Raw genomic sequence first — 15,765 nt, 5'->3', positions numbered from 1 at the left:
TCTCTCTCTCTCTCTCTCTCTCTCTCTCTCTCTCTCTCTCTCTCTCTCTCACTCTCTCTCTCTCTCTCTCTCTAGCTGCCCTGTCTGTACTCCTACACTGCGTACTGTAGTAACCAGGTGAGTGCGAAGGCCTTGTTGGACCGGAGGAAACAGGACGTGCGTGTGCAGGACTTCCTGCAGCGCTGCCTCCAGTCGCCCTTCAGCAGGAAGTTGGACCTGTGGAACTTCCTGGACATCCCCCGCAGCCGATTGGTCAAATACCCGCTGCTGCTGAGGGAGATCCTGAAGCACACACCCAACGACCACCCCGACCGACAGCACCTGGACGAGGCGGTGAGCAAAATCAACACACCCCTAATGTGGCCCTAGTTAATCGATCGCAGATGGTATCGTTCTCTCGGATGGATAAGATAACGTCTATGTGTGGGAAAACACTGAATGCCCGCCGCACACCATAGACAGCTTTAATCAAATAAAACAGAATTTCCCAACAACAAAATTGTAGCTGGTGAAAATGCCGAGTGGCTAGTAACTTTGGAAAACCACTAGCCAGCCACAGTGGCTGGTGAGCAAAACGGTTAATGTCAAGCCCTGGTCTTGAGATGAGATGAGGTTGTGTCTGTGCTCCACAGATGCAGACGGTGCAGAGTGTGGTGGCAGACATCAACAGACACACGGGCGAGTCGGAGTGTCAGTACTATAAGGAGCGTCTGTTGTTCACGGAGGAGGGACGCTGCGACGCGCACATCGAGCGCTCCCGGACCCTCAGCTGCCACGGAGAGCTGAGGAACCACAGAGGAGCCGTGAGTGCAGCTCTACGCTTTCTTTCTTTTGACTCCTCGTCCCACACTTGAATACTCTGCCCCCTAAGCCCCCTGAAAAGAGGTATTACGACCCTCATCGTGATCAAGAGTTGAAAATTGGCCAGCATCCAAGACGGCGGCGGACGCCATCTTGAATTCTGAGAAATGATCGACGTGGCACAAGTAGCAGCCAAGCTATTATGGCTCTCCTAACTATATAGAACACATTTCCATGGAAAAAAGTTTATAGTAGTTAACATCGCAGGGTCTCGTAAAGGATATATCGGGCCAGCAACTCATCCTTCAAATCACTCCTCAAAACATATTTTTCTGAACAGGTTTTTTGCATAATGTTTGATGTGTTATTAGTTCATGAGCAGTGTATCTTTTACTCCTAGCGGACACTTACAATGTTTTCCTGATTTCCCCTCATTTTCTCCCCATTTGTAATTGGCCAATTTCCCCCTGCTGCCCCGGTCGCTGCTCCACCCTCTGCCGATCTGAGGAGAGCCGTAGACTAGCACCATGCTTCCTCCGACACATGCGCAGTTGCGCTCATTTCCGCCATGAGATTGCGCTCTGTTTAACCCATTTTTTTGAGGGAATTTCCCTAACCAATCACTAGAGACCAATGTACGACCTACGACCTACATACGTATTGGCCTGAACCTTATGTTAGTTAATCACGGCCAATAAAAGTGCGCCCATGGCGCATCCTCTCCAGAGTCTCCACCCTAGAAATTTGTGCACTTCGAATTTCTAGTTATTATTCAGTGACTGGCGAGCAAAATGGCAGACTGACTGACTGACTCTCTCTCTCTCTCTCTCTGCAGAAGCTCCATGTGTTTCTGTTCCAGGACGTCCTGGTGATCACCAGGTCCATTTCGCTCAATGACCAGCCAATCAGCTACCAGCTCTGCCGTCAGCCAATCCCCATCCGGCAGCTGGACCTGGAGGACCTCTCAGATGGAGAGATGAGAGTGGGCGGGTCCATAAGAGGAGCTTTCAGCAACAATGAGAGGAGTCAGTACTTAGTAAATATCACAGACGCTACAAATAGTAAATGTGCTGATGAGAGGAGTCAGTACTTAGTAAATATCACAGACGCTACAAATACTAAATGTGCTTTACATCGTCCCCATGGAGAAAGCAAGGAGGGACTATGGATATCCGTTCATTGGTTCCTTCATTCGTCCATCAGACTGATTCCATTCTGCCAGAACTTGAGTGAACAATGCACCTCACTACTGCATTCTGGCATTTTTTAAATTGGCCTCAGTGTGGCGCCGGTCAAAATTTTAATTATGTAATAATCATAGTCTGTATGAATGAATGAATGAATTTATTTGGTGATAAAATAAAATAACACAACAGTACATATAGTAATGAAAGAACAGACAATATATCAATCACCGAGGATAAAAACACAAAAAAGCGCGAAGGCTTATTTCCATTGTGATCCTCACATAAAACATATAGTAAGACGAGGTATAAAAAACATGAAACAATTTAAAAAAACATAAAACAATGGAGAGCGGTTACATTAAAGGAACTCAAGATAAAACAAATAGCAGCTGATCAAGCAAATAGCAGCAGGGCAATGTATCACTTATAAAAAGAATAAAATAAATAAAAAGGCTATAAAATAAATGTAAAGTGCATGAAAAGATGGACGTAGCCACCATGACGTCACCCATTGGTTTGTGTACTCCCGTTTTGAAGCCTCAAGTTTGCCATTTTGAGCGTCACCATCTTGGCTTCTTTGGAGCCAGAAGTGACCGTAATTGGATGAGAAGAGCCGCAGCGCCACCTGCTATTGGTCTGTGATGGGTGAGCTGCGCGATTACTGGACAGGTGACTTGTCAATCACACCCCAAAGCATAGATGACTTTAACGTCTGTTTGACTCTAAATGGGACCACTAGCGATTGAGACCATAAACTCAATAGGAAAGGGTTTACTGAGATCATAAATCAAGTGACTTCTATACAATCACACTTACTTTTGCAGGCGGTGGAGTCGCCCCCTGCTGGCCATTAGAAAGAATTATACTTTGGCTTCAATTTTCGGCCGCCGAGGTTGCTGCTCGGTAACAACCAGTCATATCTCCTTCTGTCTCTCTGTCTCCCCCTCACAGCCAAGAACTTCTTCCGGGTGTCGCAGCGTGGTGGAGGTCAGCTGCAGAGCCACTGCTTCCAGGCCAGCGACACCTTCAACAAACAGCAGTGGATCAACTGCATCAGGCAGGCCAAGGAGGCCGCAGCATTGACCCCAGACCAGCCACCACAGACAGGGCCGGGTGGTGAGACAGGGCCGGGTGGTGAGACAGGGCTGGGTGGGCAGATGGAGATGGGTCAGGCTTTGGGTAGTGAGACAGGGCTGGGTGGTGAGACAGGGCTGGGAGGTGAGACAGGGCTGGGAGGTGAGACAGGTCAGGGTGGTGAGACAGGTCAGGGTGGTGAGACAGGGCCGGGTGGTGAGACAGGGCTGGGAGGTGAGACAGGGCTGGGAGGTGAGACAGGTCAGGGTGGTGAGACAGGGCTGGGTGGGAAGATGGAGATGGGTCAGGCTTTGGGTGGTGAGACAGGTCTGAGAATTTGTGGAGAGATCAAGGTCGGTAGTGAGACAGGACCAGGTGGTGAGACAGGGCTGGGTGGTGAGACAGGGCTGGGTGGGCAGATGGAGATGGGTGGTGAGACAGGTCTGGGTGGTGAGACAGGCCTGGGAGGTGAGACGGGGCTGGGAGGTGAGACGGGGCTGGGTGGGGAGATGGAGATGGGTCAGGCTTTGGGTGGTGAGACAGGTCAGGGTGGTGAAACAGGGCTGGGTGGTGAGACAGAGGTGAGAGCACCAGGGAGCCCCCCCGCTCCCTGTGAGAAGGAGGAGGAGGAGGAGGTCAGCATGGACACCAGCGACCTGCGGGGGGAGGGGCTGAGCCTCAGGTGCTGACCCCTAGGACTAATCGGAAGAGATTTAGACGTTGATGGACTTGAACTGCAGCCAATCACCAGCCTCTCCTCTACCTTTCTCTGCATGTAGGAGACAGTCAGTCAGTCACTGTCTGTCCTGCATGTGGAGGACAGGACACCAGCAGCATCCACTTGGTTTGAACATGTGTCTTGGGTGATCCCATCTCCAGTGGACAGCTCCAAGTACGTCAGTTCACACCTGGCATTAGAATGCATCTCCACATCCGTCTCAGTGACCACTTGTGATCGGATCTCACTCCTTTGCTCTATGTCAGTGTTTCCCAAACTCTGGGTCGGGACCCAATTTGGGTCGCGGACCCATGGGGGGTGGGTCGCCAACTGGTCGTCATGGCAACTCATTACCGTATGTTTTTTTGTGAGTTTGGGTCCCAGGGAGACCGTAAAAGTTTGGGAACCCCCGCTCTATAGACGGTTTTCACCAGAGCGCAACCCCACAGCACTTCCTTTTTCTCAGCATTCGGCAAACTGCAGAAATATTCACTCGACATCGTTACTTTTGTTTTCGCCGCTCAGCTGTATAGACGGTTTTCACGGAATGGTCAGTCCTGCACTTGAATGTTTTTTTTTCTTTTATGTCCATAGCAAACACTGCAACAGGAAGTGAGCGGGGGTTCAATTTGTTTTTGTTGTCAAGTTAAAACCGTCTATATGCAAATAAACAGGTAGGCTCTGTCAGATACGGTAGTCTAATGCACATATACTGTGTCATATACGGTAATTCTGGTAGACAGGAGAAGGCTACATGACTTTGACACAGAGCTCGACAGTGTGCACAGATATTGATGTGCTGCCTGACGGCGACATAGTAAAACGAGCTAAAGCTACGTGAAAGTTTTTCGTTTGCTAAGACCAAATGCCATGTTGTTGTTTTTAACCTCATATAGACGGTTTCAACTAGACAACATACATGTTTTGAATTGCCCCCAGCGTACTTCCTGTTGCAGTGTTTGCTGATACAGTAACTGACAGGATATAAGCTAGGTTTCAACAGTTTCCTAGAAACACAATTCTGTGAAAACCGTCTATATGGCTGAGGACGTCTCTGATGTCATACAAACACGTTGTTTCTGAGAACAATCGGCACACATTATTCAGCATTATGCCCAACCAGTGTTTCCTCTTCTACTGTGGCAGGTCGCCACCATAAAGTCACCACCCCCATGCTTAAAATATGTTCCATAGTCTTTCCCAGTATTTGTACAGTATGTTACAAATACATACTTCAGCATGCGCTGGGACGCGTCATCAGTGATGTTAACTGGGGTCGTAAGGTGTTTCGGGTCTGTCGACATCATACACCCTCGCCCAGTAGACCCAGCCGAGGCCGATTAAGACCCCGACTCGCGTCCCAGAAGCAGCCGCACACGGATCGGCCGTCCTACTCTGTCTGCAACGTTGCCCGCGGAAGGGCCGATCACGCCCAATCCGCTGCAATAGAGCTAGTGCTACATCGCAGCATAGCAAGACCCTTCGGTGCATGGAGGCTCTAAGGCGCTATGGGTTGTCTCCCGGCCGCTCACCTCCTTCGTCTCACCAGGCCCTCCCGGGGCAAAGGCATCCAGAGGCAGAGAGGATGCCTCAAGAAGGCCTGTGCGTTGCACGTCATTCGGCTGCGCCGAAAGTATAGTAGCCTACTCGGTAGCGCCGAAAATGCGCAGATTTAAATTTTATTTGATTAATTGCAGGCTATTTCAGCATGGATTAGCGTTTACACTAATGCATTCCCAGACCACCTCGGCAACTACGGCAAGTGGTTTGAGTGATCATATCACAATGCGTCTTGGTGGTTGTTTACATTGGTATATTAGCGCTGTCCAACTTGTGATGCGATCGCCCCAAGACACATTTTACAACAAAGTGTAAACAGCCTCTATGATGTCATCAGGTCTACTGAGTTTTGTGGCTTCCTGAGTTGTTAGAATTACATTTTCAGATACACCGACCCAGAGCCATATAATAGAAGAGTTGCGACATCTCCATCCACTCCAATCTACCAGTTTTTTTTACCTCACAAAAGTTCCCGGAAGTAAGGTTCTGGATTAAGCAGAGCTGTCGAGTTGCAGCAGAATGGACCGTTTGTGATGTACTTTGAAAGGGTCAGACGTTTAAAGAATCAAATTGTATATTATCAGCTTTATTTTATGCAGTCAAACGTAGCGCGAGCCCCCTTCCTGGCTATTTATTGACTACAGGTCATGCATTTTGGACCTCCGCCGGTGCCACTCTCTCACTAGATTGCTCAACACTGACCCAGTAAGGACTCACAAAATAGCTACCGGGTGTTTGGGCTGTCACGTACTGTGGTTACCACCACTTTGTTCTAGAGTGGCTTTCCCACGTCACTATGGTAACCACAGGTTTCTAGAATGCTGGACTAACTCTCATGGAAGTAAGAATGGCATAGGAATGCTACACACACTACACACACACACACACACACACAGACAGACTTTCCTTTAGCACTTTTGAAGAACATTATTAAAAAAAATGAAACTGACAAAGTTGCATCTAGTGGAGCAACTTGATCCGAGAAGTGGTGGAGTGAAGGAGGATCAGAACTTGTATACAGCAGACCAGCCCACGACATCCTCACTGTTTGGAGGCTGAGCGACCGTGGGACCGTCGCCGGATCCACCATGTGTGCGTCTGTTTTCCCCCTCCGTCACGGAGAGGTGAGGGGTCTGCCTTGCTTAAAGACACTACAGCAGAGGGGACACTGCCTGTCAGTCGGGGGTTGAGCCTGGGACTTTCTGGGTAGAGGGCGGCCTCTCTAACCACTAGGACACCCTGTTGTCTAAACTGGGTGGATGAACTGGGACCAACCGCATGGCTGCCTGTCGCTCAACATCGAGGAGACAAAACGAAGAGAGAATCGTTCAACTGGTAAAGGTTCAAGTGAGAACTTCTGTCTTCTCTCTTTTTTCACTCATCTTTATTTATGTCATCATTTATGTATTGACACTATTATCATGTATGTGGACCGGCCAACACGCGTCACCAGGCACTGGCAGAATTTGGGGGCGCAGTGGAAACAGGTGTGTAACCAAGCCCAGGTAAAGCTGCCTAAACACAGTTTGCCTTCCTTTGTATTTGTGGAATATACCACCTTTCTGATGGAAATCTGTATATGACATAAATTCATAGGTATGAATAGTATCAAACTGATGTAGCTTATATGAAGATAAAAGTATCTTCATAAACGTACCTTTTATTTATGGTGGCAATAAATAATCCTAACACTTGCTAAACCAAATACACCCTGCAGATACTGCATGGCCTTTCAGTATGAGACAATGTCACCACACTGGCTTTGTTTACATTGTGATTTAAAGGACTGAAGGTATTTCTTTTTACGTATTGACTGAGGATTTGATCCAAGGCTGAGAGGAGTCTGATGGTTTCTATTTGTAACGTCTGCCAACACTGGAGTCAAACTGAAGCTGCACATTCAGTTGTGATGGGTTATGAAAATTACAAACATATTTCCTATCAGTCAAGTTAATCAGAAGCATTTCTACATAATGAACACTCGGACGGTCAAATGAATGACAGATAATCATCATTTTACCAACGTACAGTAGTCTACTGAAGACACTTAACAAATAGATCATGCTTCTTTTATCTGATCTTTCAGTTTCTGACAAACCATCCTCACAATTGTGCCACAATATATAACTGAAACGTGTCACATTGCAAGTGTTACTAAAAAGTTGCTGCAAAATATAAAGTGTTTTCATCATGACAATCAGAACTTTAGCCAACTCCTGGAGGAGGTGCCTATTGTGTGTGTATTTGCTGAATGTATATTAAATCTTATCTGTATATGAATGTAGGAACACAGCCGAACATGTCTATTAAAATATATGGATTATTATGATGAGACAATCGGTGTGATAATATTATGTTGGAGATGATTACGATGATGAGGAAAAAGATGGCCGTCGTTCCATATGATGTGTAAGCTTGACACAGCAGGGTGTTTGGGAAGTATATTTAGTTTAGTTGAGGTATTACATATTACATACATATATGGATTAACACCAAGATACCAAAAATGTTTCTGATTTTTGCCAGCCAATAAATGGCTTTAAGCACTTATTTGGCTGACAGACGAGGAGAATTTCCCCATCGAAGGTCATTGTCAGAAAATGCTGGTCCTTCATTTGAATTTCACATGCTTCAATGCAAATTAAACAAATGTGCCTGACTTCTGCTTGGACCTTCAAGGACACAGCGGTAAGCTCGGGATGCAAAACTTGTTGATGTGAAGGGGAATGCCACCCATTTTAACAACTCACATACTACAGGAGAGGTAGTATGTTCTTCATTTGACAGTTCAATCAATATGTGTGTAGCCTACTTTATACCCCTGTGTTTCCTAAAGCTAAAAAAACTCGTAACGGACAAGCCCGTCTTTTATTGTCACACGAACACCACAATATATGCATGCGGCCACAACACACTCATGCTGACGGTGGCCGGTGAAAAGTGTCCTCTGCATTTAACCCATCCAGGCATGTCCGTTCCTCCGGGGGGCAGGCCAGGAGCAGTGGTCGCTTTCTCGTACAGCGCCCGGGGACCAACTTCGAATGTTGTCGTCACTGGTCAGATGACGATGACGATCTGATCTTCTGCATGTTTTTAGTGAGGGGGTTATATACGGAGGAACCCCCTGGGGGAGCACGGGGAGAACATGCAAACTCCACACAGAGAGAAAGGCCCTTACGACAAGATAACCCACCTGGGCAGTAGGCACTGAAGATATGGGGGGGAACACAACCACAGCGCCCACAGTGTCCCAGGCGAGAATCAAACTCAGGACCTTCTGACTGTGAGGTGACAGCGCTACTGACTGCGCCACCGTACCCCCCCCCCCCTACAGTGGGTACAATGGGTTTTAATTTCTTACAATTGTGGGTGCCATGTTGAAATTATGTCAAATGATGGGCTGGGAGCAACTAGGGGTTGAGAAATCATACCCAAGTTTCCAAGTAGGAACTCTGAGTTAACGTGGACTTTTTATAATTTTTTTGCTATAGAGACAGTCCACATGTCTGGGAACGCCCATACAGGCTGTAGGAACGCCCACAATATACGCTGGGTTAGCCTGGGGGCGGGGTCAGCGTGGGGTAAATTCCCCCGTTCTATCCATTCAGCAAAGTTAGAATTTAGCTGATAGCCCAGCCCAGGCAGACACGATCAAGGATTTAACCACCGCAGTAAACGCACATCTGAGCAGACGTCTTGTGTTCTGCTCTAGAACCCCCAAACATGTAGTTTAGAGCCGCAGCACCGTCTTTTGGTGAGTCAGCCCATGAGATAAATGGGCGGTTTTACCCCACGCCAGCCGTTTAACATTTTGTGGGCGTTCCCAGACATGCGGACTGTCTCTATAGTAGCAAGTGGCAATTTACGACTTGCGAGTTATAAAATAATGCAGCATAAAAGGCAGACTTCTCTTGAGTTACAGGCTTAAATGTTTTTTTTTAGTTAAACTGGTGATGCTTATCAAGTTTCAAACAACATTTGGGGATATTTGGATGTTTGTTTTTGTTTTTTCGCCACGGACGTACGTGACCCACTCAAAACGACCCACGTTTGGGTCCCGACCCACAAGTTGAGAAACCCTGAATCTTCATTAATCTAGGTATGACAGCTGACCCATTCAGTACAGTACAGCCCATTAAAAAAAATCTATTGTTTTCTCTGTGAACAACAACAATAATAATAACAATTGAAGAATAATAACAATTAATTTAATTTGTATAGCACACTTTAAAATACAAGGAAATCTCAAGGTGATTCACAGAAAGAGTGAAACAATCATCGTTCAACATTAAAACCAATTTACACACAAAGATCTAGCAATTATAGGCACAAACCATATGAGGGTTAAACTGAGATGAATAAAATTTGGGACAAAATTTAGAGACCAAAGTCCAAAGGAAAGGGTTAGGACCTGATAAACCATATAAGGGTTTTATGATTAATACAATTAGTGGCAAAACTTTAAAAGGAAAAGCACTTCTGAAACCAGGAACTTTCTGACAGTTTGAGTTTTTGAGTTTGAGTTTAACTTTATTGTCCCAAAGGGAAATTTGTCTTAGGCATTTGTACAGCAGCAATAGGGCAATGACAAACGTAACAGACAGTACAGTACATCTGAAGACAAACGGCGTGTAAACAAGAGGACAACATAGTACATGATACAGCCTGGGCTACGAGTTAACAACTCTACCTACCCAAATATTGCACTTCAGTATTCAAATTCAAATATTGCACTTCAAGTATTGCACAATTCCAAACCCGCATATCAAACCAAAACCATCATAAAACCATGGTTACTTAAAACAAAAACATTAAAACCACAGTAAAGGGTAAAAGAAATAAAAAGATAAAATGATAAGAGAAATAAAATGAAATAAAATGAATATAAAACTAACTAAGGCAAGATAAATATCACATGACCAGACAGGCTGCAGGGACAGCCGAGCTCAGAGTGAGCTACCATGTATGCCACACCGATACCACAGCTCTGATTAAAACACAGACTGATAGAGTGACAAACAGCCAGTCAGTAGCATTCCCTCATGATGATGATGATGATGATGATGATGATGATGTTGACAGCCACCCTTCATCTCCGGACCGGAGGCACATTTGTGTTGTAAATTGACTCTGCTGGCGTGACGGCAGAGGCCAACGCCTGCTGGCTCATCTGAAGGGGCGGGGGGGGGGGGGGGACCTGAGAAAGTACTATATATCCAGACAGACAGGCAGCTCCAGAGACCACAGTGAAACCAGGACAGTGACCATAGAAGAGTGAGATTATCACTGAAGTAGAGACTGGCATTGGAAATTAATAAATAAGAAATAAATGACAACATAACAAAACAGTTGATCTGAACAGGAGAGAATAGAACAGGAGAGAGTGGAGTTAGACATTTTGCTGGACGTCACATGCAACTGTTCAAAACTATGAAGATCATCTGCTTTGGACCACTCTTCTTCTTCTTTGTCCTCGTCCCCACCAGTGTGTGTGTGTTGGGTTTGAGGAAGACGTTCCATCTTGTTGAGACAGCAAAAACCTGGCAGGAGGCCAGAGACCACTGCAGGAGTCATCACACAGATCTGGCTACAATCAGGTTGGTTTGGCTGTAACACTATTAGCATGAGGACTTGGCACCATTTATGACCTCGGATATATATATATATATATATATATATATATATATATATATATATATATATATATATATATATATATATATATACATGCATACATACATACATACATCACTCTCATCACAGCGTTCAAATTTTGCATTGGGGCTAGACTTTGGGGACAGTTCTATTGAAGTGAATGGGGCTGGCATGGAAAGTAAAAAGTAAAAAAAATCACCTTTGATTGAAAAATGCTTCATTTATAGTGTAATAGTAAAGTGTAACTTATAGTGTAATAATATAGTATCATTGCATATATATTGTATCCGAGGGATCAGCGCAACGTCACTTGCCACCCAGAAATGCGGAACCCAGCGGCAGTTAATAGTATGAGTTGTGTCAAACGTTAATATCTCAAAAGCTCTACATCACATCGCTTATATTTTGACATTCTGAGTGAGAGCAGAAGTAGCTCAAGAGTTTGATGTATAATATATGCATGTCGTGTTAAAGTTGTGTGAACTGTCGCAGTTTTTAAAAGAGTTAACTGGCTAGAGCAGTGATACTCAACTTGCACCCCCGCGGGCGCCCGCGATGGAATTGCAAAAAAAAAAGTTTTTTTACAGTGCACCTGAACGCAACATGCAAGATACCCGCTGAATAAGTGTCCAAATGTTCATGTCATTCTGGCCAATACTCCACTTGTGTTATAGCATTTCAGTCTGGAATATGGAATATCTTTCAATAATCGATGATTTAGCTGCTAAATTGTCAAATACCGCCAACTGCTCGCTACCCAGGCACTTATGTATGTACTTAACCTAACTAACTATCCAATGTACACAACATTGTCAGACTAAACTCCGGCTGACACCCCAAAACCCTACAATCCGCTACAGAAAAATGTATATTGATTGTTTATTAACTGGCCCCTGGCCTTCTATCATTTCACGAAAGTGGCTCCCGGGCAAAGCAAGTTGAGTATCCCTGGGCTGGGGTCAGCTCGCCATTCCGAAGTGTCGGCATTCCGATCATTGACTTCTATGCTTTCGGAGATGCGGCCCTTTTTATCTCCAAAAAATGTTTCGCCGAGAGGTTAGGTTCTGGGGGAGGTTAGGCTTGGGCGTGGGGGGTGGGAGAGGTTAGGTTTAGGGTTAGGGTCTGGGGGAGGGTTCTTTCGCAATGGCGAGACAGATGTCAATTTTGTCGGAATGCCGGTATTTCGGAGTGCCGACATTTCGGAATGCCGAGGTGTCCCCCCCTGGGCTAGTCAGACACTCACGCCTCGCGCCACTTGGGTCCCATTGCCGTTGCCACCCAGTGAAGCGCTTTGTTTACCAAAATGCTGCTCGGCTGATCCCTCGTATTATAACACACATTTGGCGATGTAAGTTCTTTTTGCGCAAAAGATGATGTTGGATTATACAATGCGTGCTCATGTGTGTTTTCACAGAACACCAGCTGTTAGTGTTACTGTACACAAGTAGAAAACCTGACTGGAGGGGGCCTTTAAATCACGGATGACTTTATTGGTTTCCTCAGGAGCCAGGCGGAGGTTGACCATTTGCCCAGTCTCCGAGTCCGGGATGGTCGCCAGTACTGGTTTGGTCTGCACCGCGACAACACAGACCCTGATGTCTGGAGGTGGACCGAGCCAGGCGAAGCCTCCGAAGTCAATGCTACTACCGAGTCCACCAACTGGGCCGCATGGTACGAGCATGCAAACAGGAATTGCACCGGCATGTCCCGTGCAGCTCTGAACAGTAAGCTGTGGTACAGCTTGCCATGCTCTGCTATACGTTCCATCCTCTGCACCGACAACAACACGTTTCACCCGGTGGTGGGAAAGGTATGGATAACGATACACTCGACTCACGATTTGATATGCTTCACGATGAATTCAGGATAGGATTTTCTCACAGTTTTGTTTTTAAACAAAATGAGATTACAGACAAATGATGACTGAAAAAGATTCCTTTAATTATTTCTTAAACAAAAAAAAACAAAAACCACAAAATAGTGTACTTTAAAAAAAATCAAATGAAAGAATCCCTTTTTATTTCTGAGGTTTTTAACTGTCTTGCCATGTATTGTTATACATCCCTATGGACAGTTCACGTGGCAAAGTGCTCGGCAGTACTGTGAGAAGACATACCAAGGCCTGGCCATCATCACTGAGAAAGACTTCAAGGGGGTTGCTCTTCAACGTGCTGTCTGGATTGGACTGTTTAGGTATAACAAAGTTTAAAGCCACTATTCGTTTTTTTAGCCCACTCATGGACTGTATATATAAATCTGGACAATGCGAGCTGATTGGGACCACAACCACAGTTTTAACAATTAGCTCAATACACAGAAAGACTCCGAAATTAAAAGCACAACGAACTCAAAAACCCACGGGCGGGTCCAAAACTCCCCCTGCCCACGCATCGACATCAGCTGCCCCAGCACCACCAGCAATAGAAAAAATGTTTAACTTACGAATGACGTTCACTTGATGACAAAACCCATCCTCCCGAAAAGCAACAAGCAAGCCCTGAGCACACAGCAGTAGTATAGACTGTATCAAAAGCCTTATGCAGGTCGAGGAAGACTGCTCCTACCACAGCTCCTTTGTCTAATTTTGTTTTAATGACTTCCAGGAAGTAGCAGCAGGCTGTTTCAGTTGAATGTTTTTTCCTGAAGCCAAACTGCATGGGGTGTAGAAGGGCATTTGCATCAAGATGTGCAATCAATTGTTCCGCTACAACCTTTTCGTAACTGGACTAATTAGATATATACAGTGTCTGGAGTTTGAATAGGACTGAGATCTTTCAGTTTCAACTCATCTTCTCAAAAAATATATATCTGAAAAAACAGCAGTACATTCATCTGCTGTTGAAGATTAAATCTACCTTGGAATCCTGAAAAATTCAAATCCTGTGATTGTGTTCATCAGGAACCTGGATGGTGAGTGGAAGTGGGTTGGAGAGACTCAGTCAGACTTCAGAAACTGGGCACCGGGTGAGCCAGACAATCAAGACTGCGGCAGTCTTTGCATAGACAAAGATCCTCTATCTGCTACCAGGTTGCCCACGTGGAGGAACCAAAGATGTCTTAGGAAAAATCCCTTCCTCTGCTATGAGGAGGAGCTGGTTGTGGTGAGGGAGAACAAGACCTGGGAGGAAGCCCTGGAGTTCTGCAGGGCTCTGTCTCTGGACCCCAGTGTAGGTCATGCTGCATACCGCAACCACCGCTATGACCTGGCCAGCCTGCTGTCGGCCGACGACCATCGCTATGCCAGAGAGAAGATGATGGCAGCCATGATTGATGAGGTGTGTGTCTGTGGAGCGGGGGGGAAATTAGATGTTCTGGTTTACAGAGAACTGACTGAGAAGACAGGTGTGTTGTTTCCTGAACATCTTGCATGCTGACAGGTGGAGCCATTGCTAGAATTTTCCCCAAGCATCTGAGCACTAGTCTCACGTGGTCAGTCCTAGCGTCTTACATAATCACTTAAAGCCACGGGAGGGTCTGAATCACAAGTCAGCCTTTCTGGGTTTTGCATGTTGCAGCTCCAATAGTATCATGGTGGAAGTCCGGCTGTCTGTCACGCATTTTGTTTTTCTCTTAGGAGCCGCCCCATAACCACGTCTCAAGAGTTGTGCACCAGACATAGATATCTATATATAGATATCATATATAGATTATTTACACCTGGCTACTGTGAGACTAGCTGAGCATTAAGAACTTAATGTTGCTGATTAAACTAGTGATTCCCAACCAGGGGTACAATTAGAGGGGTACGTGGAAACATTGTGGATTACAATTTACAAAATGATTTAAAACAAATCCAAGTCATTTCATAAGGCCATTGCTAAAATGGTATGTGTGCCGCCGCAACTACTTCCCCAGTGGCAGGTGTCAACTGTTACACTGGTCTGTGAAGAGGTCACGTTCACACGTGTGAAAACCATGCACAAAACATATACAGTAGCTACTGTAGCAAACGTGGAGAAATGCTCGTCCAGTTGCTGTCGCTCCAGATTCAGGTTTTGAATGGGGAGCCGGCCAAGCCCAAACAACAGCAGTGACAAATATATTTTGTATGGATGTAGCCTACTTGTCCACGGATCCACCGCAGCCACACCACAGTGTTTGTTTGCAGTGAAAACACACATGAGTGAGGGGGTACTACTATTAGCATGACAAAACAGCTCAAGGGTAGCCTAAATTATAAGACAAAATGTTGGGAACCACTGGATTATTAAACCACTAAGAATCTCTGTTTCTGATACCTTGTTTGAAGCGACTCGGTCAGTATTGTGGATGCTCGTACGCTAGCTCCGCGTGTCTGATCTTTCTCCAGGTGTGGACGGGCCTGCGCTTCCTGGCTGGCCAGTGGCTGTGGGTGAATGGGGATGAGCTGCAGTACCAGGACCTGCCTCTCTGCCCGGTCTACGGGCAGCACTGTGGCACCCTGCGCAAAGATGGAGCCCGGTCCTGGGAGGTCAGGGACTGTGAGGACAAGAGGAACTTCCTCTGCTTCCTGAGGAAATGAGCTTCTTGTTAAGGAACATGCCAACATTTTGGGAGATTCTCTAATTTGCTATCTTGCCGATAGTAAGACGAGAAGATCGACACCCATCTCTTCTCTGTGCGTGTAGTAGAAAAATTATTATTATTATTATTATTATTATTATTATTATTATTACTAGTGCAGTGCCCGTTCCCCCACCCCATGGGCGCTTCCCCCCCACACATACACTGCACTCTGTCAGGTCCCCCTAAGCGCAAGTTTGAAGTCGATCCGACAAACGGTTCTCGAGA

The 15,765-nt window shown here is 45.8% G+C and overlaps 1 protein-coding gene across 1 annotated transcript in view; it reads left to right on the top strand.

The window, feature by feature from the left end:
* Nucleotides 1-15,496, top strand: part of LOC310798466 (uncharacterized protein) — a gene marked incomplete at both ends in the record, with an annotated part of 35,673 nt that extends 20,177 nt beyond the window's left edge. Inside the window, 8 exons of the mRNA XM_083661008.1 lie at nucleotides 76-333; nucleotides 633-803; nucleotides 1,637-1,826; nucleotides 2,940-3,744; nucleotides 12,499-12,805; nucleotides 13,895-13,905; nucleotides 14,024-14,270; nucleotides 15,305-15,496. Coding sequence (XP_083517134.1) covers nucleotides 76-333; nucleotides 633-803; nucleotides 1,637-1,826; nucleotides 2,940-3,744; nucleotides 12,499-12,805; nucleotides 13,895-13,905; nucleotides 14,024-14,270; nucleotides 15,305-15,496 — 2,181 coding nt within the window. The remainder of the gene's footprint in view (nucleotides 1-75; nucleotides 334-632; nucleotides 804-1,636; nucleotides 1,827-2,939; nucleotides 3,745-12,498; nucleotides 12,806-13,894; nucleotides 13,906-14,023; nucleotides 14,271-15,304) is intronic.
* Nucleotides 15,497-15,765: the final 269 nt, after the last annotated feature.

This window comes from Poromitra crassiceps, assembly GCF_964638095.1.
Source record: "Poromitra crassiceps genome assembly, chromosome: 25".
Taxonomy (NCBI): domain Eukaryota; kingdom Metazoa; phylum Chordata; class Actinopteri; order Beryciformes; family Melamphaidae; genus Poromitra; species Poromitra crassiceps.
Note: the sequence above shows the minus strand (reverse complement) of the source record. Positions and strands in the feature narration are given on the sequence as shown.